Source organism: Colias eurytheme, chromosome 4 (genome assembly GCF_061535395.1).
Source record: "Colias eurytheme isolate Ceu_HAF_F1 chromosome 4, ilColEury1 Martin Lab GWU primary, whole genome shotgun sequence".
Classification (NCBI taxonomy): domain Eukaryota; kingdom Metazoa; phylum Arthropoda; class Insecta; order Lepidoptera; family Pieridae; genus Colias; species Colias eurytheme.
This window is the reverse complement of record NC_142983.1, coordinates 2,546,179-2,564,919: the sequence shown is the minus strand read 5'-3', so window position 1 is coordinate 2,564,919 and position 18,741 is coordinate 2,546,179. Positions and strand designations below refer to the sequence as shown.

Here is an 18,741-nt window from a genome sequence, read left to right as displayed (position 1 = left end):
TTTGCCGAAATGTTTTATAAAGTTCACGGTGCATAACAATTTTTTTTCCTAATATTGAAACTGGAGTCATTTCTCAATTGCATATACGTAATAATAATAATGGGATAATTAATTAATATAGTACTAAAGTAAAAATACAAATATAAATATAAGCGAGCGGTTGATACTGAAAAAGCGTCCTTATAAAATTGTCAATCGTAGCTTCAATGTCGTTTATGTCTTTGATGCGCTCAATCATGTATGGGGAAAAGCTTCACAACTTCGACAACTTTTTAGTCGCTTGATAAAGTTGTATTACGGTTGATTGATAAATAATACATTTATATAAAACAATAATAATTCATTAAGAATATAAATGATTGTATTAAAAATATTTATAAGTCAGTCGTCAACCAAGATTAACCTTAATAAAGCTTCAAAACAATAAATAAAATTCAATATGAAAAATGCCAACATCGTTTGTTCGTGAAACAAACTTATAATAAACTTCACAGATAAGATTTCACGTGAATGAATTGCAGTGGTATTAATAATTTCACACATACTATTTTGTGACACCTGTAACCATATATATAAAATAAAAGTTATTTTCGTATTTAGGTGCACGTGAAATGAAGATAAAAATGGCTAGTAATATTCTTTTTCATACAAAAAATAAGGGAGTTGTTTAGTATCTATATTGAATAAGGGTTTGACGACAGCTACTCTATCTATAAATAAGTTACCCATTCTACAGAAGAAATAATAAATACCTCTCTAGAAATCCTACATGCCACTTTTAATATTTCAAAGGAAAATATTTACATGACATAACAGCGGCTGTTAAATTATCGAAGTATTGCGTGAGCATTAAAACGGGTAACAGTATGAAGTAAACATTACCGGGTCGACAATGCCAGCCATCGGCACGGATACTATATCCTCGCCGCCCGCAGCCACCAGCTTTTCCAGCGCCTTGAGGGTCTGTTCGACGGCAGGCCATTCCCCCTTTTGGGCCAGCACCAGTATTTTCGCCGCGGCCTCCCGCATGTTAACCCCAGCGCTCGGAGGCTTCGGCACATCAGGCATGCCGTTGCCATCCTTAGCCTCCTTCTTATCTCCATTAGTAGAAGACGTCTCATCTTTCTCTTCCGCTTTCGGTGCAGTCTTGTCATCGTCGACTACTTTTTTCGGCGGGCCCTTCCCGCCTTTTTTTCCACCTGGGATTTGCGACATCCTCACATAACCGACGTCACTAAGAGTCACAGAACACTTCGCGAAGCATGTCTAGGTCGATGTTGTTCGTAGGGCGGGCGGAGCATGACTGCGGCAGTTGCGTAGCCCAGTCGACTTCTTGCATGATTCGAGTAAATAAAGGCGGCGGCAACGCGAGCTGGATTTACAAACAAACTTACGAAGGCGATGTCTCAAAATGTCTCATGCAGTGACCCATTTTTTAACCGATGACTGGAGGGTTAGCGAGTTATCAAACAATTCCAATTTGCATAAGTTTCAATTACTATTGAAACTTTCTATTACTATAGAAACTAGTTTTTTGTCCAGCCTTTGTCCTGGCGTTTTTGAAAAAGTATGAACAATACCCTATGTGGTAGGTAATCCATTAAAATACGTATATGTGTACTACGTAAAACAAAAAAAAACTACACATTTTAGCGTGTGCTTGTGCTTAATGTTTTTATTGTAATCGAAAAATTGAGTATTGATCTTTGAACATAATATCATTATTTTTAAATACCTTCTCAATAGTTATTTCAGACTACTGACTTACATTCCCGGCCCAAAAACGCAGAAAAAAAAACAAATGCCCAAACTTGTTTCCTATCACAATACCTCAATAACGCAAACGTTCCATTTCTTAATGTCTCAAGACTTCGATTGATACGAGTCCATAAGGAAATTTGCATGTTTCGTCACAGCGGCGCGGCGTCGCGTGCGACCCACACTTCCGGAGGGGTGAAATGGCCTCGATTCCGTTCAGATCAGATACCGAAAGAAACATACGATATGTACACTGGGAGACAAAATGTACGTGGTATATATTAACAAATAACAAATTACAGGTCACTGATTAAGTACGTGTACGGTGTACCTACTACTACATAGTATGGGAGCTCTACAAAAGCTGTTGAATGCTGGATTTTAAAGTAAAAAATGTTTAACATTGCCTAGTTTTAAAGTCGTATAATAAAAATTTAATAATAATGAAATAAATAAGAATACTGTCATTTTGTATCGAAGGAGATTTTTTCTAAATTTAATCATGTAGGTATAGAATGTTGTTGGATGTATTGTGATCGACGCCCTCTATCACAACATTAACAGAATTAGATAATTAAAGTTGAAACAGCATAATTATATACTTGTGTTATTATATTTTTCTAAAATAATGTATTATTATAATTATATAATATGGTAATGCATTTGAAGGTTGAAATGAGATATATGAAGCCCGCTCTACATAAGTATCCGCTACCTCACTTAAGTATTATTTTCCATGATCTTATAAAAAATAATATGAAATATATGTATTAAATGGTTCATAGATCATAAAAAGTATAGGATGGTATTTCTCTTTCATCAACTGGCTGATACTATCAGTATATTGTTACAATGAACCTCACAAAAGTTTTTTTTTTATGCCATCTTAAATTTACTTGGAATGTATAAATATACAATAGCTATTATAAATCTTAAAGAAAAATAAATAAAGAGAAAACTAAGGAATTAAAGTGAACTAAACGCACTCTTTACCTCTTTGGCTGAAATTATAAACGATGTTAGGTAACTGTAGAATCGGTAGTTTTAAAATAATTCTACAGATGGCGTCTGTATCAATTTAGATAAAAGGAGTCTTTATTATATATAAAGAATGTGAATGATATAGTATCTGATAGGGCATTTTTTGGATTGGATTATTCACTAAATATTACTAGAATTACTATATATACAATATACATACGTCAAGAATAACCTATTGAATTCATTGAATTGAATTCAATGACACAATAATGGGGTTTCAACGTTTAAATTTCAAATCGTAAGCCTGAAATATTTTCAATATTATACTTCCATTTATTTTAGTAAAAATGTAATAACATTTCGCTTTCCAGATACATCAATACACACGAAAATTTCACTATCTTAATAATCGGGACTTAATTAAAATTTGGTATTTATGGGTTCCTTACCGGTAGTATTAAACAAAAATTACTTTTATCCCACTTATCCTATTAGGTATTTCATATGACAAATAGAGTGAACATCCGTCATCAGAACGAGTTGCGATCTAATGATAGGCTTCGCGAATATGTACGTTTAATCCAGTCAAAATATAAAAAATTAAGCACAACTTAGCCAAAATTAACATAGAGCTGAAAATTTGCAGATGTTAAATACATACACGTCCCTTCGATCCTACTTACCTATTCAAAAAATCATTATCAAACATGCAAAAATTAGTCTATAGATTTTTCTCGAAAATTGTAAATTTTATGATGAAAATAGATTCTACAAATATTGTAGATTCTGTAAGACGCGGGTTGAGTTTAGTGAGGAATGTATGTAATGTCTCTCGTAAATTTAAGCTCTATGCGAATTTTGGCCATATCTTATTTAGCAAATGTTGAAGAGCATGTAGAACCGGTGCGGTCGTGCGATCGGTCGTCAGGTCGCCGCATATCTAGCTACATAATATTATATTCGGTAAACATAGCTAAAATTATTATATATCTCTGTTGACAATAATTGTGTACAATGTATTATTATCTTATTTGCTTTTTATAATTAAGCTTTTACCTACGTATAAACATTTTTACTTACGCTACAATATTGTACGTCAATGCTTGTGTTTTAATGAAAATATTCTATCACGTATTTTACGTATGTATATGTACGTTTTCCTAAGTTATAACTACATAGTTATAAATGCTCTAGTTAAAACCAGAATTAACGAAAATGAATATTATTTATCATGTTGTGAAAACAATCATTCCAATTCATGATTGTGCTCATAATATTATTATTTGCTTTTATGATATGTTTATTATATTATATCGTGTGAAAACGATAAAATACGGGTTTGGTCCAATACCTGAACAACTTCAAGTTCAGTGTTATCAGTGGAGTTATCGGTTGAATTACTCCAGTGAGACTGATTAAATATTATTATTGATTCGGTTGATATTCTATTTTACATTGTACCTAACACGGGTTCAGTTCAGTTCTGTATTTCAATCACCACTACATAGTATAAAACAAAGTCGCTTTCTCTGTCCCTATTTATGTTTAAATCTTCAAAACTACTCATCGGATTTTGATGCGGTGTTTTTCAAGAGATAGAGAGATTCATGAAAAAGCGGGCAAAGCCGTGTGCGGAAAGCTAGTATCTTATAATAATGAATACTATCGAGCTACATTTTGAATTCGTGTCTAGTGGGATAGAAAGTCAGACAAGAAGCAAGTGGTACTTATAGGTAGAGAGATAAGTTGCTATAACAAAATCCCTACTAATATTATAAATGTGAAAGTAACTCTGTCTGTCTGTCTGTTACTCAATCACGCCTTAACTACTGAACCAATTTGCATGATATTCGGTATAGAGATATTTTGATACCCGAGAAAGGACATAGGATAGGTTTTATCCCGGAAATCCTACGGGAACGGTTTTTCTTTGAAAACGCCGGCGAAGCCGCGGTCTGAAAGCTAGTAATATATAAGAGCAAGAGTCTATTATAATGGGGACTGCTAGTTGACCCTAAGTTTTGTCTTCTTTGTTGGTATTTACATTTAGTACCTACATGCATTAAGTCAATAAAGTCTATTTACGCTTCGCATAATATATTGCAATAAATTACATAAATTTCATATTATCTAGTGTAACACTTTCGCAGGGGGGAATTAAATCCACACAAATAGACGATAGCTATTTAGATAAGTGTTCTTTAATTAGTACGATATGAAAGTCTTTATCAATGAAATGTACATTCAAAAATAATGACTGTCACTCTAAATACTGATAGTAGTAGATGGATAAGCGAATCATAAATAGTTAACCAGTCTGATAACTACTACCGAACGGAAACCACGACTCCTCTGTGAAAGATGTTTAAAAGTGCCGTGTTTATTAAAAACCGGATAAATTATACACCGTTAAGGTAAGAGTAAACAAATAAACAAATAGCAAATTAAAAATAATAAATTATCTCTTAATTGCAATTGAAGGCAAATAAACAACTCTACATACATTTGTTGATACATATTAGGTTATGTTTTTGTTATTGCATTATCTATTTATCTTTTGACTTTGACGATTGCTTTGTTAGTTTGGCTAAATTGTAGATAAAGGTTATAAAAATAATGTTTCACAAATTTATATATCGATATATCTTAGTGTTTTGTAGAAATAATGAAAAGCAGTATCAAATTTCTATCGTCTATATTGTAGATACATATTAATGAATAGATAATATTATGTTATAAATAGGACAGGTTATACTTTTAATTAACAGTATGAAATGAATATAATTGACTTTCAGAATAGTTTATTTAGTAAAAAATGTGTACACATAATTAAATGTACGATAATAATTTAGATCCAATAGTGTACTATAACCATAGATACAAAATAACACAAAATATGTTATGTCAGACAACCCGTTGTATGTAAATTGAGACAGGGAAAGACATTATTTTGTAATTAACAAAATATTTAAATGTGTAACGCTAAATGTAAAGCAAGTCGAAGTTTATTTATTTACTGCGTAGGTAGGTACGTATTGTACATTAAATTAAATTATTTATCTGTGTCTGCGCATGATAATCACGTATGATCTGAAATAGACCCATGTTTATAAACTTGTTATTTTGTTATATTCTAATTTTTAATTTAATCATCACAATTTGTTTACTTATTATAGAAAAATAGCAGTTTTTTTTTTTAATTTTTGGTCAGTTCGATTCCTGGTCGAAGCAAGTGAATTTTCGAAAACCTACGAATGCAGTTCTATTTCTCAAAAATTTGCTATCTACAGTAGGTATTTTAAGTACTTTCCTTCCACACTGTATACCTAATAGAAGTTCATGTCGAGTTGTCCAAAACCAAATTTCTTGTTCTCTGACCAGTCCAGTATCTACTTGACTTCTCAACCTTCTATTAGTTGTACCATTTTATTACATATATTTTATTTAATGTGAACCAAACACACTCTAAAACCCAATGAAAATAAATAAGGAAGCTCTTTATATATCGAATCAAAATCCGCCTTAATAAAATATGAAAACTCTCACTCGATTTACTCTATGTCGTCTTTCGTCTAGCGATCCCCTAAAAAAGACCAAAGGTATATTTATAGAGATACATACGCGGCGGAAAGCAAATTTGTTTTATACTATATAGTAATTTACATTATTACAACTCGTCATAAATATAATATTTTGTTATTTATTTAATTGATCATTAATAGTTTTGCATATATACCTAGTATTACCTAGTACCTAAACATTTGGTTTGGATAGGTGAGCTTGAGTTAAAAGTAACAACGAAAAGTTGCATTGATTTTTATCTCTAGGTAAAGATTATTATATATAATTAATTAAAAATAAGCACTGAATTCAAGTAAATTTAATTACATTAGAATTGAACTCTTATCGTTTTATCGTTGCTTATATAATATATTAAAAATAAGTCTGTTACATATTACGTACAAGAATAGATGTTTGTAGCGAATTGAAAAATACACAGTCATGTTATAATTTTATAACTCTGTGATAAAAGTATAAAATTATGTGATATTAAGCGATATTAATAAAATAATAATTTGATAAGGTAATCCCGTTATATTTCATCTGATATTTATCTATAATTTCGCGAAATGATTAACGACTAGGATTACATGGAACTATCTACCTAAAAATACTTTAACCTTTTGAAAGATAAAATGTAGGTACCTACCCCAACCTCAGTTATGTTGGCAGATCAGATAAAAGTTTTATCCGCAAAATCTGTCCACGTGGAAAATTAAAAGTTTTTCTCTCGAGTCTCGGCATAAATAATTGAAAGACAAATTAATTTTGCACGGTATAAAAAAATAAACATAAGTACTTTTACCTGCGTATAGGCAAGAATTCAAAATAGTGTTTATTTCGAAGAAATAAACACGTGAGGCGGTATTATCGCTAAGCCATCTTGAAGCTTCAAGAGAACCTTGAAGTTTTGACTCGATGAAGATATCAAAATAATTAAAATAATATGAATATTTGGCGCTTAAACTCAGTCTTTAAATCTTATCTGAATATACGTGACAAAAATTTATTAAAATAGCTTACCTAAAGTCGTAGTGAGGTAGGCAAATGCAAAATTAAATTAATAGTTATACCTACTTAATGCAAAAAGTTTGTTTTTTAATTTTGCTTCCTTCTCTGATAATTTTAACCATCATTAGTTAAGTTGATAAACAACATTAATGACATTTTTTGTTTCGTTATTTAAATCCTAGTGTACACACATAAAAAAGATAGGATCCAATTAGGAATTAGCAAATTAAAGTAGAAAAAATAAACCACAGGTTAGGTTAGGTTAGGTTAATATTTTTAATATAAACGTAATCTTCTAAAGTTCATAGGATCCATTTTTCATGAAATTATGGAAAAGCAAACGACCTAAAAAACTATAACGTGACCTTCACTAAAATTTCTTGTGATGTTTATTTGTATACAACTTCGGTTGTTCGACTTTCCTGTACAAAATATCTTGTAATTACCACTCGATGTTTGGTGCACAAAATGACAAGACAAGATGACCTAGATGGTCAACAGCTATTATATCCACGATCATCGTATTGAAAAAGCTTTATAGAAATTATATTCAAAGCTGTTAATTATGGATAGGTATAATTTTGCGGAATCGATGAAATAGCGAAAATTCGAATAAATTGTAAATAAAAAGGTGGATTAAGATTTATGTTTTTTTCCCCACGCTTCTAATAGTAAATTGTTGTGTTTTCTCTCCTATTATCTACATATTAATTACTTTTTAGATTATCCCGGTACCTACAAACAGATCAAGCGAGCTACTTACTCCATCCAGGAAATGAACCTCTTATCACTGCAAATTTAGGACAAGTTTTAGAAGAAAGCGCTAAAAAGTATGCCAATAGAATAGCGATCAAATCCGTCCATGAAAATTTGAGTATTACATATGAAGAATTACTAAAACAGGTATTTACCTTTCTACATATTTAGAAGAAAATATTTTGCTTTTCCAATTGTTCCAACAAGTTTTAATTTCAAGCAAACTATTGACATTGTTTTTCCTAAAAACTTTAATTAAATACGTTTAATGTATTTTTGAAACTTTAATATTGTTAGTTATGTAATAATTCTATGTGTACTTTAACTGGCTCGAACATAAAGTTGTATAATATACCTGCTTATTTTTCCAATTTTCCTATGTTTATTGTAGTTTTGTCGAAATATTATATGCAATGAAGAAATTTTTATCTACAGTTCTATAAAATGACTCTATAAATATTTCAGGCAGACTCCCTAGGACATGCTCTACGACAGAGAGGCTTCGAAAAGGGCGATCGTTTAGGTTTATGGACACACAATTGTACGGGATGGATCATCGGAACAGTAGCGGCTGCAAGAGCAGGTCTCATACCTGTACGTATTATGTGTATTATGTATATTAAATTAATTATTGTTAAATAACACAAATGATAAATCTTCAAGGAGCGGATTTTAATAAGTATAGAATGTACGTGGGCAAAGCCCAGCGAAAGTGTTGTAGGTACAATATAGGGATCGTCTTTTTTAATGACAGTGTAGAGACAAAAATAAAGTTAAATAGAAATACTAAAAGTAAGACAAAATATCATAAAAGTAAATTATTATCTATGGTATGTATGATGAAGAATAATGCTCTAAAATTGTTCATAAACATTTGATATTTTTAAGGTACTAATCAATCCCGTGTACGAGAAACAAGAGCTAAGCAATTGCATCAATAAAGCTGAGATAAAAGGAATGCTTATTGGAGATGAAATATCAACTAGGAACTATTATAGTATGATGCAACAGATTGTACCTGAACTACAGACGTCGAAACCAGGACAAATAAAATCGGCTACATTCCCAACACTTACTACTGTTGTTACAGCTGGAAATAATAATTTACCGTAAGTATCTATTCATTCAATATTGGTGAATGTAGTCATTACAATATGTTCCGTGTTTTATCCGGTATTTATCGGTGCCACTAAACAATATAACGCTTTACATCTCATCGTACCTATAGCTATTATATATGTATTGTATTTTTTCTTTAAAATTTTAAGTTTTTTGTATATTTACTCGTAATGTTTGCAAAGAAGAAGGAAGTTAATTAGTAAAACTATTAGGTAATTATTTAACAACAGGATATAAGGTCTCTGAAGCAATTAAAACTTGTACTTTTTTCAAATATGAGTTCTATAGTTTTAGACTAATTAAACTCATAATAATTACAAGACTACACTGTACTTAAAAACAAATTTGTAGTTTCCTTAAATTAAGGTATTGTACTATAATACCTTAATTTTCTGAAAATTTTAAAGAAGTATTTTAATTAAAAGAGTACCTATTAAAATAATATCATATAAATCTTCTATGGGTTTTTACGATAAATTCGAACATAATAAAGAAAACAAATAAGGTTCGCCGCCGCTAATACTTTTCAGAATAAAATATAAGGCGGCCAGTAAAAATGGCGGACTACGTCCACAAGGTCCACATAGAACGTGTAGCCGAAAATTGTTATTTATATTATGAAAACTAAAAATCAATAATAATTACATTTCAGAGGGACATTCAATCTAAATGCTTTAACAAACGAACACAAAAACAACAACAATATATCCCAATACGTGCAAGAAACCAAATCAGAGGAAGGCAGCATTATTCATTTCACTTCAGGGACTACTGGTGGGTTTGAGGTATTTTTTATTATAGTCACTATAGCAGATTTTATAAAAAAATGCCCATTTTAAGTTGAGGATGTATCTTATATCTTATAGGTACTATCTCGAACACTCTCTCTTGTATCGAAATCCTTATCTTCTAATATTATGAATGCGAAAGTGCAAGTAGTTTGACTTTCTCGTGGCTTTAAATTATATCTGGAGATAGTTTAGGAGGCTATACAATATCATTTTTAATTCTTCTTCTCATTTCCCTGAGAATTTCCTTTGAATTCGTGGGTGGAATAAACATTTAACGATTTTCTATTTCAGGAAACCCAAAAGCCGCTTTAGACTCACATGTAGGTCTTGTCAACAATAGCTATTATACAGGAGTTAGAAACAATTTCAATGAAGGACATCAAATTTTGTGTGTGCAAGTGAGTTAGTTGTATTCATAATTCATATTAATTATTTATTAGTACTAGCGGTCCGCCTCGGCTTCGCCCGTGGTACATACCTATTTACGTTTTCTCTACATAAGAACCTCTACTTCAAGGAATATTATAAAAGAAGAATTATTTTGAAAATCTATGTCTTAATTAATTTAAATAAAGTTAAGATTAAATAAATTTCTATTTTCTTACTATTTATTGTAAGTAATAAAAATACGTACAAAAAATTAAAGTATTTATTTTCAATGTACGTTATTGTCATTAATTAATAGGCATTAGAAACTATTTATTTTGCTAAATTACGTTCCTAGTAAGAATTAATTTATTACCTATTATCACATTGTAACCGTCAAACTTTACTTATCATTAAAATAGTTTCCTGTTAGCCTATTTAGATTAGAGGACAATTTAATTTTTGCCGGTAGAAGATGTTCTAAGTATTAGTCAGTTCATTAAAGAAACGAATCTTCAATGGCGGCCAAAGCTGACTTTGACAGATGGTAGGATCATCAAAAAAGAAAATAAAAATAACGTCAATTGATAATTATTTTATTAATTATTTCAAATTGTTTGTTGACAAACTTTTTTGTTATTGTATTTGTGTATTTATATGAATTATCATATTTACGTATACAGAATGTAATAAAATCCCCATAATACTTGTAATAAGCCCATAAAACTGAACAACTTTTCCCAAAGAACATATTTTGTCAAATTCCAATAAAACATTATTTACTTTCGCAAATGCATAATTGTCATTGTAAATTTATGATAAAAACTATTATAGGGAAAATCAAATACATTTTAGTGATTTTATTTTTCCATTTTTTTTTTGCATACCGTACGGCCGTGTGTGAGCGAGAGGGAATGATAAGCGCCGCCATTGAAGATTCGTTTCTTTAAAGAACTAACTAATACATACTATAAAAACTGTCAAACTATTATTACATACATATAAATATTCTGTCTGTCTAGATATTCATATAGGTACATTGATCACTTACAAGTAGGTATAATAACTCTCATCATACTAGACCTACTCTAAAGTATTTTACTAGACGTGAATAAGTGACAGTTATGACAACTAGGCTAAAATAAATGACTGTAAAAGTAACTACATAAATAACTCACTCATAATCTAATAATTGTATTTCAGGTTCCATTGTTCCACGCGTTGGGCTCTATAATCACAACTCTGGCCGGACTAATCCATGGCGTCACTCTTGTATTAGCGGCCCCAACCTACAACGTGGCTTCTAATATTAACGCCTTATGTGCCGAAAAGTACGAATAAAATATTGCAAGTAAATTAATTAAAATCAATATTTTCAAATTGTGTTAACTTACCTTATAAAGACGACTTTCAACTATTAGGCCTACTAAGCACAAGTAGGTAATCATCACCACGTATCTACATATAGTATTTGACTATAATAATTAAAATCAATACTAATGTTACGTAATTTTGTCATTTGTTTTAATTTTGTTTAAAATATTTAAAACTCTAATTTATAGCGGCAAAAATGAATTTCTGTTCCAATGACGATTTTTTTCTCATCTGTCACAAACATTCTAAATTCGAATTTCTATATGGCCAGTAGGTAAGTGGCAAGGATGCTTGTTGCAAAGAGTTTTAATATCCTTAAAAATACCTATGAAAATATAATAATTAAAAATATTGTAAATAAACGTTAATAATATTAATAAATATTTTTAGATGTACGGCAATTACGGGAACACCAACAATGTACGTCGACATCATCTCAAAAATAAGGGACAAGACAGATTTACCAATAAATATAAACATGGCGCTGGCGGCCGGTGCTCCTTGCAGTCCACAGCTTATACATCAAATTAAGAAATATCTTAAAGCAGATTCAGTCAGAGTATGTACTTGCAAGGATTTATTTCTAAAATTAGAAAGTTGAGCTGTTAGCTATGGTGATAATTCCGCAAAAAATGTCTAGATAAAAATATAAGAAAAAAAACTAGGTATCTAGTTAATTATAGCAAATTAAAAACACGTTTTTATAGTATCAATGCTTTCTTTAGTTACGAGAAAATAAGATTATTATATCAAAAGTTATTTTTAAAACATCTGCTGTCAATCCAGACAGCCAGTCATTCTTTTTTTTTACAGATTTCAGAATTCTTTATTTAAAATCTATAAAACAAATGCTAGGATCATACAAGATAATTTTAATTAAAAAGTAGTTAGATAGTTACTACTTTTTAATTAAAATTTTGTTATTTAAATTAATTTAAATTTTGTTTTAGTTTGGGATTTATTTTGTTATCTTTATATTATTAATTGTTATTAACGTTAAAGTGTATAATAATTATTAATTGATTAATATCAGGCCCTTTACGGAATGACTGAAACTACGGCGAGTGTATTCCATTCGCTTCCTACGGACGGCGTGGATCTTGTAGCTGAGACTGTGGGCTATTTACAGGACCATGTAGAAGTTCAAGTAAGTTCACATCAGTAAATTTTAATTAATTTTAATATTATTAATGCATGCTTTACTTTGACACAAGTAAACTATGCAGGGTAACGGCACCAGTGGTCAGCCTCATAACAGCTTTTTGAAGTTTTGACAATTGCCATTTCTACAACAATTGTCGAATAAAAAAACGTACAACATGTATGGATTTATTGTTTATTGTAGTTTCGAATCAGCGTTTATCAAAAACAATAATTCTCTTAGTAAAATATATAATTAATTTTAAACAAAAAATGGCCCAGTGTCCCAGTGAACAGCCTCTAAAAACCAATAAACAGCCTTGTTGAACCCAGTGTTCAGCCAGCGTAAGTATAACTAATTATGAGATCAAAATAAACAATGTTATATCAAAATCAACTATATTAATCACATTTTTATAGCAACGATTCACTTAGCACAAAAAAATGTATATCGCACATAATACAAATATTATTTTAAACATACTACATATTACAATCTCTTTGTGTCTTCTTATTTTCTAGGTACTTCTTATTATTTATCATAAAAACAGCAATAATTCTTTTTAAAATAATCAGCGATATTAGTTATTTATAATATTATGGATGTATCTATAATCCACAATATATATAATTATAATCAACCACAGGAGGATCTCTTTCGGAGGATTTATCTGGAGGATACTGTTGTCTTGGCGGCATTTTTAGCTAGAAAAAAAGGGAACAATAATAACTTTTGGATATGAATACACATAATACAATTATTTCAGGTAAAACTTAACTAACATGAAGTATTACTTATAGATTTAAACACAAACATTCGAATTTATACTTCAAAAATTATTTCAATAACATCGTGGCTGAATACTGGATCATTGAGACCACAGATTGAGACCCAGTGGTCAGCCGCTTGAAAAAAATATTTTGAAATGCGGCTGACCACTGGGTCTTCTAACAATTAGGAATAATCCCAGTAATCAGCCCCAGGGGCTGTCCATTGAATCTTTCATAAAAAATCAGTATCCAATGGTCGGCCCCTCAAATTTTTAAGTAAAAAAACAATATTTTTTATAAAATTTCACAAAATTAAATGCTCTAAGTAATCTATAAAGTTATTATCTATAAAACCCAATCACATTTCATACTAAAATATGTTATTTCTCACCTTTCAAAAGAGCACCACATGAAACAAAAAATATTGCAGACATGACACTTCTGCTCTTGTCGGTGGACAGCACCTGTACGAACGTGTTTACTTCTCTCCCCTGACCCCATGCTGCTCCTGTCGCGTGATGCATGAACCAATAACGAAACAGAGCTTCTATTAAGGTGCGCGTGATTTGGTTATTTTGATTACAGCGATATTTATGGCCAATAAACAACGCAATAGGCTGATCACTGGTGCCTGGCTGACCACTGGTGCCGTTACCCCATATTTTATTCGTTTTCTTTTTAAACCTCATATTATCAGGCTGATTATAATCAATGCTGTAATAAATAAATGTTTTCTTTCTTCCTTTCTTTCATAGAATTTACCTTTACTGTAGGTTTAAGACATGCTATCACGTTGAACGCGACATTTGCTATTCGGGTTTGGCAGGGGCAACAATTTAATACTAAACCTAGAAACTTATTGCGTGGTAATTGTTTGTTTCAAACACGTTTCAAAATAAGCCTCTCTATTATCACAGATACATGTAAATAATTTTTTCTCTTTTTAGGTTGTTGATGAGCATGGAAAAAGAGTACCATACAATCAACCAGGAGAACTAATGGTGCGTGGCTACATCAATATGATTAAATATTGGAAAGATCCAGAAAAAACTAAAGAAGTATTAAGAGATGATGGATGGCTTCATACAGGGTACATTTTTTTATTTTCGAATAACAAATACGATAGAGTGACATTTTATTTTATAGACTTACTTAAATCTTGGCATCAGAAAATGATTATAATATTAATGTTAATGTTGGTGTTAATGTTAATGTTTGTATAAATATGTAATATGAAATGTTTATTTCCAGTGATAGATTTACAATATCCCCGGATGGTTATGGCCGGATAGTTGGCAGAATTAAGGATATCATTGTAAGAGGAGGGGAGAACATTGCTCCCAAAGAAGTAGAAGATTTGTTGAACACGCACCCAGATATTATTGAAAGTCAAGTAAGTATTTATCCCATAAAATCAATACAAATCTTAATATATATAACTCTCGTGTCACAATGTTTGTCCTCAATGGACTCCTAAACCACTTAATCGATTATAATAAAATTCGCACACCATGTGCAGTTCGATCCAACTTGAGAGATAGGATAGTTTAAACATGTAGGTACCACGGGCGAAGCCGGGGCGGACCGCTAGTATAAATATAAATTCACTGCACAATATTGTACGTAATCATTGAAATAATGGTTTGTATTGGTTGAGATAGTTGTTTATTATCTGAATAGAGGGCGCGCGGTGTGTCCCTTAGACACGTAAAACTGAAAGAATGGAATTAATTCGATCACTCTGGCGGGATTACGAATGGCTGAATTGGTCAGGCGTCCGCCCAGGATTGGCGTCAAGGACGCGGGTTCGAATCCTCGTGACCTATTTTTTTTATTCCATGAATGCCATAAAAACAAATATAATTCAATAATATTCACTGCACAATATATTAAAATTTTAACCGAAATTGATTCTGGTACATACGACTTTTTTACTGGTTTATGTATGTAGGTATATGTAGAAGAAGTTAGGTAAGTTACAATCTAAAGAATTTATTTATCTATGTTCAGGTTGTTGGAGTAGCAGATGAGAGATTGGGTGAAGAACTTTGCGCAGTATTAAGGACTCGAGATAATGTCACCATTGATCTTCAAGAAATAAGATCGTTCTGTTCTGGAAAGATCTCCAAATTCAAAATACCCAGAGTAATTAAAAAGTTAGACGAATTCCCCAAAACCGTTTCTGGGAAGATACAAAAGTTTAAAATAAAACAAATGATTGAGTCTGGAAAGTTATAAATCAATATATTATTATTTATACATTTACACGTACATACCTACATGTACCTACACTTTTGTTAATAAAATAAAGATAAAATAATAAATAAGTTCTAATTAAACAATCACGACTTTTTATTTCGTTAAAATTATTTACAATTACGATTATAATAATAGTCAATATGAAAAGGTAGATGTCCATAGTCCCCATAGATTCAGCCTACCGATCCATCAAGCACCCGCTTTCCATAGCCCAGATTTTTAATTTCCATATTTTGCAATAACTATCCTACATCAGCAGACGACTGCCCATCTTTATATGGCAGTCATGGCCCATGGGCAGGCTGCGGCTGGTGGCCCACAACACATTCAAATTTTCTAAAGGGCCTCTGCGTGTTGAACCCGTGTCCTTCCAAGGGACCGGGTATCTTCCTTCTGGTGGTACCCGTGTATTATGGAGAGAGACATAATAGTCAATAATAATTATCTGGATTATCTAAGGCTATAAAAGAAGTGTAATGTAGCTTTGATTGTGAAAGCATTGAATGCAAGCAAAGGGCAAAAGATTTAGGACTATAACTCATGTTCGTCAAGAGTCAAGACGTCCGTGTATAGGGTAAAATATCATCGTATGCTAAATATATTGCTATCACGGTAACATTAATTAATGAACAATATACATTGTATAATATGATGATTTTGATAAGACCAAAATCGATATCACAGCTCAATAATTGAAGATATTGTTACATTAGCAATGAGATAACATTATATTTCATTGTTTAATTCATTAAGTGTTGTTTTAAAAACAAAAATGCGTTCTATATTGTTAATATTATTGTCTAGTTACGTAGTTTTTGTGTCGTGTCAGACGAGTAAGATGTTTTTCTTAAATTTTATCTATTTTTTAATTATATACAATCCATATCTTAATTTAGATTGCTTGTTTATGATTTGATTTGGAAATAGTTCGAGTACAACACTCTTTCTTTTAATTTATTAAACAAAAATATTGCATTATTTTGTTTTAGTATCAAATATACGTTTGGTGGATCACACGAGTTATATCATAGAATTAATTCAGAAAACACTTGACCGTGTTCAGAAAAACAATTGGCGCGAACTGAAGGTTCAGGATGTTAGAATGGAAGTAGAGTAAGTAGACATTTTTGAGAATCTAATCTTAAGTTAATCTTTAGCTAAAATATATTTGAAACATGTTCTTAGTTAAAATGTTCAATTCGCAATTGAATTCATAATAATATGAATGCACAGGAGTCACGATGGATAGCTATAACACTAGATATCTTATTGACAAAATTATAAAAACCATCAACGACAAATTTCAATGTTAATAACAGCAAATATTTTAGTGAAGACGTGCTCAACACAACAGTGAAAGGTACCATAGACTTCACAAACGGCTTCATAGTGTCCATGCAACGCCTTGACCTGGTTCAAAGCTCCGTCCAGCAGGTGTGGATATACAACAGACTGACAAACATCACAAACTTGGAACTACGAAGCATGCTACGAATGCACGACGTCGCGATCGGATTTGATGTGGATGCAGATTTGAATAACGGGAAGTACAGAAAAACGGGAGTAATTGTATACCCGTTGATCCAATTCGATTGTAGGGTGAGTACCGAGTATCTTTCATTTAATGACATAGTTCATTTGTTTGTTTTTCAAATCACAAAAATATTTTGTGGCTGGAGGGTTTAATTCCCGTGGGAACGAACGAAGCCACAAGCGAAAAACTAGCAATTTTATAAAAAATAGCAGCTGTAAATAGAGCATGAAAAAATTTTGGTTCATTTATAATATTTAGAAATGATTCAATTGCACGTTAATCGAATGTAGGTATCGTTAAAATACAACTGAGTACAAGGAATCAATAAAATAAATACAGAATTCATTGCCTTAGACTTAGGTACCACCACATACCACAAATACTAGAACTTACCAGAAAATTACGTTTAATTTTAATATTAAATGTAAAATTCATAAAGAAATTTTTTACGAAATTATATTTTGTTTTTTTTTCAGCTTATCAAGAATGTGTACACAGATGAACTATCTTCTACCGTTACACCTGTACTCCCGCTTACGAGAAACACTATGAATTTCTTACCTCAGGATGATGTCACTCAAGTTTTGAGCGTTTTGGTAATCATTTGATTTATCCTTAATTCTTTTAAATATTGGTTCTAGTTAAGTATGAATATCAAACAAAAACAAATAGATTTAGAACTAAAACATTTATTCATATTAAATTAAGAAACGCGTTTCAGTCGTAAAAGTACAGAAAAATATGACTTCCACTGATTCCCAAACGCACTTCCTACTAATAGAACCTACAATAATTTATATGCAAGGGCTCTTTTAAGATCATGAATTGAGTCAAGTTTGATTATAAAGCATCTATCATTCGCTTATACACTGTCTATAATAAAGATTATCAGTTCATAGTTTATTTTATTTTACAGTTTCACTGGAACAACACATTTTCAAGTGTCGAAACGTGGGCCAACACGTTAGCGCCTATAATTCTGGACTTGGCTAAATCGGAACACAGAATACCTGACTATTGCTACAACTGCCCCGCTTAAAATTAAGAAATATTATTGTAACAAAAACAATTGAATTTTATTGTTTTATTTATATGAGTTCTCTATCGGTTTCCTGGAAATTTTATAATAGATAGTGTTAGTTCAGCTGATTATTACAATACTTTTAAACTAAAGGATCTAACGTTAATATAATAAAATATTTGTTTTGTTATTATTAGATTCTAAAGAGTTAACTATTAAGGTACCTATTTATTATTTATTGATATTTAAATGCAGACCGTATGCTGCAGAAAAACCATCTTACTAACCCATTGACCACC

General features: G+C 31.1%; 2 protein-coding genes across 2 annotated transcripts; both read left to right on the top strand.

The window, feature by feature from the left end:
- The first annotated feature begins 5,052 nt into the window (after nucleotides 1-5,052).
- Acsf2 (Acyl-CoA synthetase family member 2) lies at nucleotides 5,053-15,889 on the top strand. Its single transcript, XM_090120351.1, has 12 exons — nucleotides 5,053-5,153; nucleotides 8,034-8,214; nucleotides 8,533-8,661; nucleotides 8,956-9,176; nucleotides 9,839-9,960; nucleotides 10,269-10,375; nucleotides 11,547-11,674; nucleotides 12,108-12,276; nucleotides 12,751-12,864; nucleotides 14,576-14,718; nucleotides 14,880-15,021; nucleotides 15,639-15,889. Exons 1-12 carry the CDS (start codon nucleotides 5,101-5,103, stop codon nucleotides 15,864-15,866), a joined length of 1,737 nt encoding a protein of 578 aa, XP_089976477.1. The 5' UTR covers nucleotides 5,053-5,100; the 3' UTR covers nucleotides 15,867-15,889.
- A 734-nt stretch (nucleotides 15,890-16,623) lies between these two features.
- LOC149908774 (uncharacterized) lies at nucleotides 16,624-18,513 on the top strand. The gene is made up of 5 exons (XM_090101561.1): nucleotides 16,624-16,720; nucleotides 16,877-17,000; nucleotides 17,219-17,486; nucleotides 17,898-18,017; nucleotides 18,338-18,513. The coding sequence occupies exons 1-5, from the start codon at nucleotides 16,660-16,662 to the stop codon at nucleotides 18,458-18,460; spliced, it is 696 nt and encodes a 231-aa protein (XP_089957687.1). The 5' UTR covers nucleotides 16,624-16,659; the 3' UTR covers nucleotides 18,461-18,513.
- The last annotated feature ends 228 nt before the right edge of the window (nucleotides 18,514-18,741 follow it).